The sequence below is a fragment of the Salmo trutta genome, chromosome 30 (genome assembly GCF_901001165.1).
Source record: "Salmo trutta chromosome 30, fSalTru1.1, whole genome shotgun sequence".
Taxonomy (NCBI): Eukaryota; Metazoa; Chordata; class Actinopteri; order Salmoniformes; family Salmonidae; genus Salmo; species Salmo trutta.
In genome coordinates, this window is record NC_042986.1 from 4446984 (window position 1) to 4459304 (window position 12321).

The following is a 12321-nucleotide window of genomic DNA, read 5'->3' on the forward strand; positions in this document are numbered from 1 at the left end:
AATATTACGAATGGTATATTTAGAATTTTAGTGCTCTGCATTTCACCGGATGTTTAGGTGGGACGGTAGCGTCTCACCTACCCTAGAGAAGTTAAGCCCGTTTGTGTATCACTGAGTCATCATGAAGACTAGGGTTTGTGCAGATTTGACGGATTATGCGACGGTCAGAATGAGACTGATATGAGATAATAATAATTCATGGATGACTAATATAATAACGATATATTCTGATATTCTTGAGTTAATTCGGGAAACGGTAACTCATTAAACAAACTTTTTCCGTAGTGCCCCAAGATTGCTAATGAGTTAATTGTTACATGATTAATTTAATCATCGTAATAATTAAACGTAGTTAATTTATTTGATAAAATAATCGTCATTGCATTAATGGTAGTCACGTCACAGTGTACATGATAAAATACAACAGAGCAAATTACTATCACCAATTGGCTAAAATTTACATAGTTACATGTGTCTTCAGTTCAGAATGATCTCTAAGAGAAAAAGTCTGTGCACACACACACAGAGCTTCCTAACAAGCCCTCAAAGTATGATTTAATTTACTGCCCCCAACATCACCCCCAACCTGAATCAACATTTCTTTGCACTTTGCTAGTGAAAACAAAAGGCAAGAACAACATTCTTGGATCGAAACATCACAATTCGTATCTAAATGATAGGAAATCACATCTGCGTCGCTCCTTTGAACTATCCGCTGTCCGTCGGACGTAATAACAGTGTCCCTGTAACAATAAATCCATAGCACTTACAGTACAATACAGCCTTGTTCACTTGCTCGATTTTTCGACTACACGTTCGTGAAATGATTTTGATGTGAATCGTACAGCAATTGAGAATTGATTCATGTTAAGATGGAGAATTTGGCTGTTTTGGCTGATAGAGCCAATTCGTTTCTAAACAGAACATGTAAGGTCCTTAGTCTATAAAGAGTAACTTTAGGCTCCTTTAGTTCATTATTGGGTTACATCTAACCATGCTGTCCTGGTGTAGTGTGTCATGATTATTATAATCATTTATGAATATGTCCTTGTGTTATGTCTTGTGGGTTTCATAATCAAGTCTTTGTAACAATTCAATAATGATGAGACAGGATTCAGTTCAACCATTTATCTAGGACGTGCTCGGTCTACACATACAGTGCATTCGGAAAGTATTCAGACCCCTTCACTTTTTCAAAATGTTGTTACGTTACAGCCTTATTCTAAAATGGATTTTTTTAAAAAAAACTGATTAATCTACACGCAATACCCCATAATGACAATGCGAAACAGGTTTTTGTATTTTTTTGTAAATGTATAAAAAAACGTACCTTTATTTACATAAGTATTCAGACGCTTTGCTATGAGACTTGTAATTGAGCTCAGGTGCAACCTGTTTCCATTGATCATCCTTGAGCTGTTTCTACAACTTGATTGGAGTCCACATGTAATAAATTAAATTGATTGGACATGATTTGGAAAGGCACACACCTGTGTATATAAGGTCCCACAGTTGACAGTGCACGCCAGAGTAAAAACTAAGCCATGAGGTTGAAGGAATTTTCCGTAGAGCTCCGAGACAGGGTTGTCGATGCACAGATCCGGGGAAGGTCCAGAGGAACAGTGGCCTCCAACATTCTTAAATGGACAAAGTTTGGAAACACCAAGACTCTTCCGCGAGCTGGCCGCCCGGTCAACCTGAGCAATCGGGGAGTAGGGTCTTGGTCAGGGAGGTGACCAAGAACCCAATGGTCACTCTGACAGAGTTCCAGAGTTCCTCTGTGGAGATGGGAGAAACTTCCAGAAGAACAACCATCTCTGCAGCATTCCACCAATCAGGCCTTTATGGTAAAGTGGACACCAGCTAGAGTTAGAGTTGTCCTTTGTCTGAATTCGCAGTTTCAGACCCATGGAGATTGCTTTTCCAGATGGATTAAACATACTTTTTTTTCTCATCGGTTCACCACACTTTTACGCACAGACTACTTCCTTGTAGATGACAAGCTTCTCCATTCCATATCTTCATGTTCATATAATCCAATTGTTGTATCTGACCACGCCCCTGTTACTATGGAAGTAGTCTTTCAAACTGTTGACAATCTGCGACCGCCTTGGCGGCTAAATATTCAACTGCTCAGTAATGAACACTTGGTCAATTTTGTTTTGGGTCAAATTGACTTTTTACAAATAGAACATCGCTGCATCTACACTCTGGGAAACTTTGAAAGCATACATCAGAGGTGAAATTATTTCCTACACCGCACATGAGAACAAACTGAAAAGACATAGGCTATCTATGTTAACACGCTGCATTGCCCAATTAGATGACATTTACGCCGTTTCACCATCTCCGGATATTTATAAGGAGCGTTTAACTTTGGAAGCAGAATTTGACTCATTATTAACAGACCTGGTTACTGAACTGCTTGTCAAGTCTAGGAGCACTTACTATGAACAAGGAGAAAGCCAGTAAATTATTAGCTCACAAGTTACGTCAACTATCATCATCATTTCAGATTCCTAAAATTCGTACATCGTCTGGGATATCATTAGACCCTAAGGGGATCAATGATGAGTTCAAGAGATTTTACCAGTCTTTATATACTTCTGAAAGTAAAGAGGTTACATTGGAATTGGATGATTTCTTCCGCTCACTTGCTGTGCCTTCTGTCAGCCGGGATTTGGTCAAAAAATTAGAGCAGCCGATCACTGTTGAAGAATTGTCTAATGCTGTCAAATCCCTTCAATCCGGTAGAAGCTCAGGGCCTGACGGCTACTCGGCAGAGTTTTATAAGAAGTTTCTCTCCAAAATAGCCCCTATTCAAATTGAAATGTACAATTAGAATAGAATTGCTCCGGTAGCCTCAAACCCAGCTTTTCCCCATCAATGGTTGATGGTGCTTTCTCAACATGATCTAGTCTCTGTATTAAAAGATTCAGAGATCTCTATATTAAACAATACATTTAGTACGTTTGAACAATTATCAGCTAAATTTGGTCTCCCCAGACATTCTTACTAGTCCGGAGTTACGTCCACAGCATAGATCCCTGATTACCCACCCTTCCTGGTGAAACACAGTTTGACACATTTCTTATTCCACTTTCTACTCTGAAAGGCACTTTGTCAATAATCTACTCAAATTTGCTCACTACAAACCACCTCATTACACAATATTAAATCCTCATGGGAGGAGGAACTGGGTGAGGAAATATCTGATGAACTATGGGAAGGGGCACTCAAAAGGGTACATACCTCTTCTATTTGCGCTCGGCACTGTCTCATTCAATGCAAACTCATTCATAGGGCCCACTGGACCAAAGCAAGATTATCCAAAATTGACAAGGATGTGAACCCTAATTGTGTACGATGTAACCGGTCTCCTGCTAATCATGTACACATGTTTTGGTGTTGTCCATCTCTTGTTGGTTTCTGTAAAGACATCTTTAACACACTCTCAGAATTAATCGACACACAGATTGAGCCAGACCCTTTTATTGCACTATTTGGGGTTTCCTTACCCGCAATACAATTGACCAAAATGAATAAGGATGTAATTGATCCTTGTTACTTTGTTAGCAAGACGATTAATTTTACATAGATGGAAATCCTCTGCACCCCCTTCTCATGCTCTTTGGATTTAATCAGTTTTGAATTGCATACATTTTGAAAAATTAAACACACACTCAATGGGTCTATAGACAAATTCTATGCAATGTGGGCTCCCTTCTTTCCTTATGTTAAACGACTACATTTCCCTGCAGTTCCAGAGTGATGTATATTTATATATTGGTGATGTAAGAGGCCTCGTATGTGTATACACGACATCTCGGATGTTAAGGACTGTATTATCTGTGCTAGTTGACCTGTAACAACTGTATCAAAATATATTTTTTCTTGTCTTTTTTTTATTTATTTTTTTCTCTAATTTACTGTATTGTTGTCTTTGATGTGTTGTAAGTTATTTGGTAGTAATATAAAACAAGTTCAATTATTTTGTAAATGCTGGTGTTGAAAATTCAATAGACAAAGTAAAATAAAATTAAAAATTAAAAAGAAGCCTCTTAGACCTAGACTTGGCACTCCGGTACCGCTTGCCGTGCGGTAGCAGAGAGAACAGTCTATGACTAGGGTGGCTGGAGTCGTTTACAATTTTTAGGGCCTTCCTCTGACACCGCCTGGTATAGAGGTCCTGGATGGCAGGGAGCTTGGCCCCAGTGAGGTACTGGGCCGTTCGCACTATCCTCTGTAGTGCCTTGCGGTCGGCGGCCGAGCAGTTGCCGTACCAGGCAGTGATGTAACTCGTCAGAATGCTCTCGATGGTGCATCTCTTTTGTTACGTCTCGTGGGTTTCATAACCAAGTCTTTGCAACAATTCAATAATGACGACCCTCATGATGCGCTGCGGCACAACCCCAATACACAACAATAGCAATTCTAGCAGATCTCATCCAACAAATAATGTACAGAGAAATGGGACCAGCCCAGCTGTTAGATAGCGACTGTTGTTCGTCTTCCTTAGCCATTAGATTATCCAGTTGCCTGGATAAGTACACAAAAACCCACCCTGGTCTGTTAGCATGCACTCTGGCATGTTGTGTATTTGGGGCTCTGACGAGGCAATTCTAGTGATTGTTAGTGGCTCTGAGCTTGATGAGTCTTTAGATGGTTAACCCCACCCAGCAAAGGCCACTCCAGGATGCTAGCACATTACTGTGCAGTCCTCTTGCGATACAATATTGTTGTTTTTTGTCATTGTGCTCGCAGTGTCTACAATGGCTGGGAACTCTGAAGGTGAGAATTAGTGTCCTTGTCTGAACTACCACTAGTGTTAATATAGTGTTGCCTCAACTCCGGTTCAGTGTACCCCTCCACAGTATGCAACCAAGCTGGGTTACTTGAGTAAACCGTTTGTAAAAGTGGATTTTATATATGTAGCAATGTTTGTAGAGATCCTTTTGTAGTGGCACAACTGGTTTGTACATTGTCAAGTGGGTGGTCGTGATGTGTGTTAGTGATCAGAGGACCACTGGTTCAAGCCCAGTAAAGGGACCGGGACAGTGGAGGAAGCTAAGCTGTTAGCAGCACAGTGAAGCCAAGCTGTTAGCAGCACAGTGAAGCCAGTTACATAGAGACACATTCTTTTTTAGGGTTAGATCAGCACTCCTACTCTGAGAAGCGTGACACATACAGTCCCTGGAGCTCAGGGTTTATGCCTTTCAGTTAAAGAAAGAATAGCTAATTACTGAAACACTCAATACCTTTGTTGTATAACTCTCTTTCTCCATCCCTCTCCCATTATTGTTTTCTATCTTTCTCTTTGTAGCCTAAGGAGAGGACATAGTCTGCGATGTCCTTTAGGTTTCTTGTCCTGTGAAAACTAGGCATTGCTCAGCTGTTTGTTTGACTGGCAGTGGTACAGGCCACTATGTCTCTCCCACACCCCCTCCTCTCCTGGACCCAACTCACCTTGTTAGTGTCAGCAGTTAAAAGTGCCAAGCTAGTGCCACTGCCGCCTCAGCACATTGGCCTGAGTTAGTGTCCCCACAATCGATATCTAAGAGAAGTAGCGAGAGAAGGGCGCTTAATTGTTGGAGAAGTACTAGCGCAGTCGTGACTCGCCTTTGGGGGGGGAGAAATCACTTTTTTCTTTGAGCGCAAACGAGGGAAAAGTGCCAAAGTTGGGTATCTCCCCAAAGCCAACACTTCCTTTGGCCGACCTTTCCTTCAAGTTCTCTGCTGCCAATGACTGGAACGAATTGCAAGAATCACTGGAGACTTATATCTCCCTCTCTAACTTTAAGTGTCAGCTGTCAGAGCAGTTTACCGATCACTGTTACTGTACACAGCCAATCTGTAAATAGCACACCCAACTACCTCATCCCCATATTGTTATTTATCCTCTTGCTCTTTTGCACCCCAGTATCTCTACTTGCACATCATCATCTGTACATCTATCACTCCAGTGTTAATGCTAAATTGTAATTATTTCGCCTCTATGGCCTATTTATTGCATTACCACCCTACTCTTCTACATTTGCACACACTGTACATAGATTTTTATATTGTGTTATTGACTGTTTTTTTATGTGTAACTCTGTGTTGTTTTTGTTGCACTGCTTTGCTTTATCTTGGCCAGGTCGCAGTTGTAAATGAGAACTTGTTCTCAACTGGCCTACCTGGTTAAATAAAGGTGAAATAAAATAATTAAAATATCAATACCTCACCTTCTACTCGGTTCTTGTACGTTTGTAATAGATAGCAAGGTCTTGGAACTCTTTTCACACACCACCAGTAGAGAATGTTCTAGTGTCACTGCTCTCTAGGAGTGGTGGGGAGGGGGAGGAGTCAGGCGCAGGAGACCAAAAGTGCACTTGCAGAGCATGTTTATTCCAGAGTCCAAAAACACCATGAACAGGCATAAAACAAACCAGACAAAAATAGTCCACCCCAAAAAGGGCCGGGACGCAGTCCAGAGAGAAACGCGAGCCCACAATAGACAAAGAAAACTAAACGCAACTCCAAAACCCACAACAGGTAACAACAAACAATCCCGCACAAACCCAACCTAGACAAGCGAGACTAAATACCCCACTAATGACCCAACTCAAAACAGGTGCAACAAAAGACAGACAAAACCAAACGAAAAGGGAAAAAGGGATCGGTGGCAGCTAGTAGACCGGCGACAACGACCGCCGAGCGCCGCCCGAACAGGGAGAGGAGCCACCTTTGGTAGAAGTCATGACATCTAGGCATTCAGCCTTCAACTGAAGAAAAAAATTAATTCAAGAAACCTTGGGCAATCTCGGAAGATTCTATTGTGGTCATTTAAGATTTTTTCCCCTCACTCTTTTCTTATTTTGATCTAGAGATGATGTCGAAGAGGTGTGGTGTATCAGCACCGCTCCGAGGAGTGTTTCGCTGATAGCGCTTGGTAGGGCATACGGACAGACAGAACAGACACAGCAGGCAGACAGACAAACAGACCGACCAGACACAGACAGGACAGACGGACAGACAAACGAAAGGACCAGACACAGAAAGACAGGCGGGCGGGGAGACACAACATACAGAGACACGACTGAACTACCGACTGACCAACAGATGGGTGGGAAGTGGAATACCAACTGTGCCCGTTGTTGCTGCAGGAGCCCCCCGTACAGCAGAGAAGAGGCTCCTGGGAATGCCAATGTGTTTACCACTCCCCACTGTACCATGGCCTTGATCGGCTGCACAGACCATTAGCTTCCTGATTATGAACAGCTTAGACATTAGCTTCTTGGAAGTAAGTTATTCATTCCCCACAGCTAGAAAGCACTAGCAGTTGTTTCCGTCCCTCTTGGCAAAAGGCAAACAGTTGTTTTTGATGCCTTACCAGTTTAAATGCCCTCACGAGTTTCTTCGAAAATGTGAGGGAAACAACAGAAAGTGCTCTGGGAAATTAATGAGATACACAAAATATTAGTGCTTATTCACAGAGAATAGATAATGAAGTGGAAAAAAAGTATTCCTTTGCTATTAAACAAAATGCAGCAAGCATATAGTTCAATTTTCACTGGACACACAGTATATTGTAATTGTTCTATTGTGACACTGGAAGGTAATGCCTCAGGAACCATGGCTCAGTCGCCCATATGGACCCACCTTACCTGCTAGTATTTCCTGGTAGTGTATAGTTCAAAGGTCAGAAAAAATTCAACATTCGACAAGGAAGCCAAACTTTACGTTTTGGGCTCCCGAGTGGCACAGCGGTCTAAGGCACTGCATCTAGATGAGTCACTACAAACCCTGGTTCGATCCCGGGCTGTATCACAACCAGCTGTGATCGGGAGTCCCATAGGGCGATGCACAATTGGCCCAGCATCGTCCGGGTTAGGGGAGGGTTTGGCCGGGGTAGACGTCATTAAAACATATGAATTTGTTCTTAACTGACTTGCTTGGTTAAATATATATATATTTTTAAATACGTTTCCATCATCTAGCCTTAAATATAATTGAATGTCTTTCCATCTGTGCTTCAAAAGGGACATCTGTTATATGCTCCTTGCCATTTTGTTGGTGTAAAGCGTGGTAGTATACTTTGATGGAAGAGAGCTGTGGTCTGTCCTGAAGTTTCTGCCTTTCAATCTTGTCTTTTATCTTCTTTCTAGCCTTTGCCTAAGGAACCATCGTAAGGAGTTTAGAACACAGTGGGTAGGTGAGTCTGGCTCAATCCATTCTCTCAAAGTGTATGTTTCTTTTTTGCACTGCCAGCTGTCAATCACATTTTATATACAGTGGCAAGAAAAAGTATGTTAACCTTTTGGAATTACCTGTACTTCTACATAAATTGGTCATAGATCTTCATCTAAGTCACAACAATAGACAGTTTGCTTAAACTAATAGCACACAAACAATTCTACGTTTTCATGTCTTTATTGAACACACTGTGTAAAAATTCACAGTGCAAGGTGGGAAAAGTATGTGAACCTTTGGATGTAATAACTGGTTAACCCTCCTTTGGCAGCAATAACCTCAACCAAACATGTTCTGTAGTTGCGGATCAGACCTGTACAATGGTCAGGAGGAATTTTGGACCATTCCTCTTTATAAAACTGTTTCAGTTCAACAATATTCTTGGGATGTCTGGTGTGAACCGCTCTCGAGGTCATGCCACAGCATCTCAATCGGGTTGGGGTCAGGACTCTGACTGGGCCACTCCAGAAGGCTTCTGTTGAAGCCATTCTGTTGTTGATTTACTTCTGTGTTTTGGGTCGTTGTCCTGTTGCATCACTCAACTTCTGTTGAGCTTCAATTGGTGGACAGATAGCCTTACATTCTCCTGCAAATAGTCTTGATAAACTTGGGAATTCATTTTTCCGTCGATGATAGCAAGCTATCCAGGCCCTGAGGCGGCAAAGCAGCTCCAGACCATGATGCTCCCTCCACCATACTTTACAGTTGGGATGAGGTTTTGATGTTGGTGTGCTATGCCTTTTTTTTTCTCCAAACATAGTGTTGTGTGTTCCTTCCTTCCAAACAACTCAACTTTAATTTAATCTGTCCACATAATTTCTTGCCAGTGGAACATCCAGGTGCTCTTTTGCGAAATTCAGATATGCAGCAATGTTTTTTTTGGACAGTAGTGGCTTCTTCCGCGGTGTTCTCCCATGAACACCATTCTTGTTTAGTGTTTTATGTATCGTAGACTCGTCAACAGAGATGTTAGCATGTTCCAGAGATTTCTGTATGTCTTTACCTGACACTTTAGGATTCTTCTTAACCTCATTGAGCATTCTGTGCTGTGCTCTTGCAGTCATCTTTGCAGGACGGCCACTCCTAGGGAGAGTAGCAACAGTGCTGAACTTTCTCCATTTATAGACAATTTGTCTTAACATGGACTGATGAACATCAAGGCTTTTAGAGATACATTTGTAACCCTTTCCAGCTGTATGCAAGTTAACAATTCTTAATCTTAGGTCTTCTGAGATCTCTTTTGTTCGAGGCATGGTTCACATCAGGCAATGCTTCTTGGGAGTGTTTTTTAAAGGGCGGGGCAGCTCTAACCAACTTCTCCAATCTCGTCTCAATGTTTGTACTCCAGGTCAGCTGATTCCTGACTGTGTTTGTCTGTTGTGACTTAGATGAAGATCAGATCTAATTTTATGACCAATTTATGTAGAAATCCAAGTAATTCCAAAGTGTTCACATACTTTTTCTTGACACTGTATTTGTTAATTCCATTCTTTTACTTTTAGATTAGTGTGTAATGTGAACTGTTAGATACTACTGCACTCTTGGAGCTCGGAACACAAGTTTTTAGCTATACCCTCAATAACATCTGCTAAATATGTGTTCGTATGTGACCAATAACATTTGGTTTGATTTGATTTGAGATGAGCAGAAGTGCAGATCTGAGACCATCTTACCATCTACCAATTCTAACATTAATCATTGGAGTTTTAAAGGTAAAACTGGCCTCTGTGCTTATATATAGTAAGTGAAACTTACACCTATTCATAGCAAAAATGTTCTCTTTTTCACAGAAAATACATAATTGGTGGTTGCATTTTCCTCTGCGAAAATGGCTTTGATGCAAATGTAAAAACAAAAAGGGAAAAGAAAAATATAAAGGCGCTATACTGCTAGAAAATAACTTAATGCAGAGGGTTACAAATTAATAAAGCCCAAAGAGGCTACTTCAAAGGACCAGGCAACTTCAAATGGCTGTGTTGTTTAAGAAGACTAAGGAAATATGCTGAGGTGTTGAGAGAGTGCGCTATTTTGGACTGAGAAGGAAAGAAAACGAATAACCGAATTAAGTCAAACCTGCACTGCAGAAAACCGTAAACTCCTCTTTTTTTGGTTTCACACAGTAAACATTGGCTACTGCCGTTTATCCAATTGCTATTTAGTGAATTTCTGAAGCAATAGGAATATTATTTGTCCATAGTGCAGGGCTGTGTGAATCCCAGCCTAGAAAAACTATGACTGTAAAATTGGGTGATATTGCAGAATCTCAATGCCTCTATGTCTCACAGGCAATGTTGTAAGAATGATTTTCCTTCTTCCACAGAGATAACAAAATGTATCACGTACAATTACCAGAGACGGGGAGAAAAGGGGAAATTGGGTGCGTCGAAAATATTTATTTTCCGGGTAGCCTCAAATTCATGAATTTCTTTGCAGATTTCCAGACTCATATTTAAATGTATGAAAGCTTCATATGAGCAGTCTAGGGTGTCTAATTTGACCATTGCTCATGGTGAATCATTTATATATGTGGAAAGTATCCATTGTAATGTATGGAATTTTTTTATATGGTTTTATTATTATTGAACTCAATGAAATGTTAATAAAAAATAGGTTTAGAAGAGTACATGAAGTATACAGAAAAAGATAGGGAGGATTAAAATAGTATGTTTTATTTAACCTTTATTTATACAGGTTATTCTCATTGAGATAAAATCTCTTTTACAAGAGAGACCTGTTCAAAGTAAGCCTACATAGTCCTTAAGCTGTCATTATACACCACTTGTTGGAATATTACAAGTGTTTGAATAGTCAAATCAAATTCGTCACATGCGCCGAATACAGTGACATGCTTACTTACGAGCCCCTAACCAACAATGCAGTTTCAAAAAATACAGATAAGAATAAGAGATTAAAGTAACAAGTCAGTAACAAGTAACAAGTCAGCTTACTTGGGAAGTTGATTTCATTTTTCCCTATCATAAAGTTCAAAGGTCGCTCAAGATGAAGTCATCCTGTATAAATGACAATGAACAACCACGAGTGATGAAATACCTTGTTTTCTCAATTCTACTGATTTTATCCCCCTTTCTCCCTCTCTCTAACCCCCTACCCCATCCCAGGTTTTTTTGCCAATCATGGCAGAAGGGGAACAGAGGGCAATCAGCAGGCAAACACATTTTGTGTCGATTCGCCAAATTTTTTCTCAAACCACTACATACCCTCACTCCACAAATCAGAGGAGCCCTACTATGTGACAGTGCACAGATGTCCGTACTAGCCAATGAAAGCAACACACCACAGCATCATCGTCGGGACCCACATGCCACGTCACAAACTGAAGTACAAAACCTACTGTATATAGCCTGGGTTGTTTCAGCACGGCAAGCAGGATATCATTGGGAGTCTATGCATGTGTGAGGAACCCACCATTTTCCCACCTATCCCTATGGAAAAAAATCTGAAGGTGTGTGTGTGTGTGTGTGGGGGGGTGTGACTTGGACAATAGTTTGTTGTGTCAAGGTGTTGGAGGAGAAACTTGGATGGATTTGTCAGTGACTATTTAACTTGACATTAACAGAACATTGTTTATCTGGTGCATAGGACTGTCTGTCATGAGGCACTTACTGATGGACACCTGCCTGGCCCTTTATCCTGTGTGTGTGTGTGTGTGTGTGTGTGCGCGCGTGTGCACCTCCTGATATACAATGTAAAATGGGAAAAAGTTGACAATCTTGTTCTTAAGTGTGACACATCCAGTATTGTACTTCTGTCAAGAACTTTGTCACTTTACCTGAAGCTCACTTTCTTGCAAACTCGTATAATCATGTTTTAGGGGATGATCATTGATTTAAAGCATCATTATAACAGAATCATATCTTTTCAATACATAAATATTTTTAGAAAGATCTACGTCACATAAGTTAAAAACAGTAAGTATGTCCATCAATGTGTAGTATCAATTCATTATTTCAAAGTTATGGTTTACATTGCCTATGTTTTAATATGAAGCTCATTGCAAGTGGCATACCTCCATACTACATCAAAGTGCTGCTGTTTATATTGGATATAATGTGTACATTCACCGTGTAT

General features: G+C 40.7%; 1 protein-coding gene across 3 annotated transcripts in view; it reads left to right on the forward strand.

Moving 5' to 3' along the window:
• The window catches only part of LOC115168974 (chemokine-like protein TAFA-5), a 46944-nt gene extending 35545 nt beyond the window's left edge, over positions 1-11399 (forward strand). The window contains exons 4-5 of one of the 3 annotated variants that reach the window (XM_029724553.1): positions 8148-8194; positions 11352-11399. In XM_029724553.1, the coding sequence (XP_029580413.1) occupies positions 8148-8171 (24 nt within the window). In that variant the 3' untranslated portion in view covers positions 8172-8194; positions 11352-11399. Of the gene's footprint in view, positions 1-8147; positions 8195-10552; positions 10669-11351 lie in introns of those variants that run through there. The other 2 variants (XM_029724555.1, XM_029724554.1) reach the window with 2 other exon arrangements.
• Positions 11400-12321: the final 922 nt, after the last annotated feature.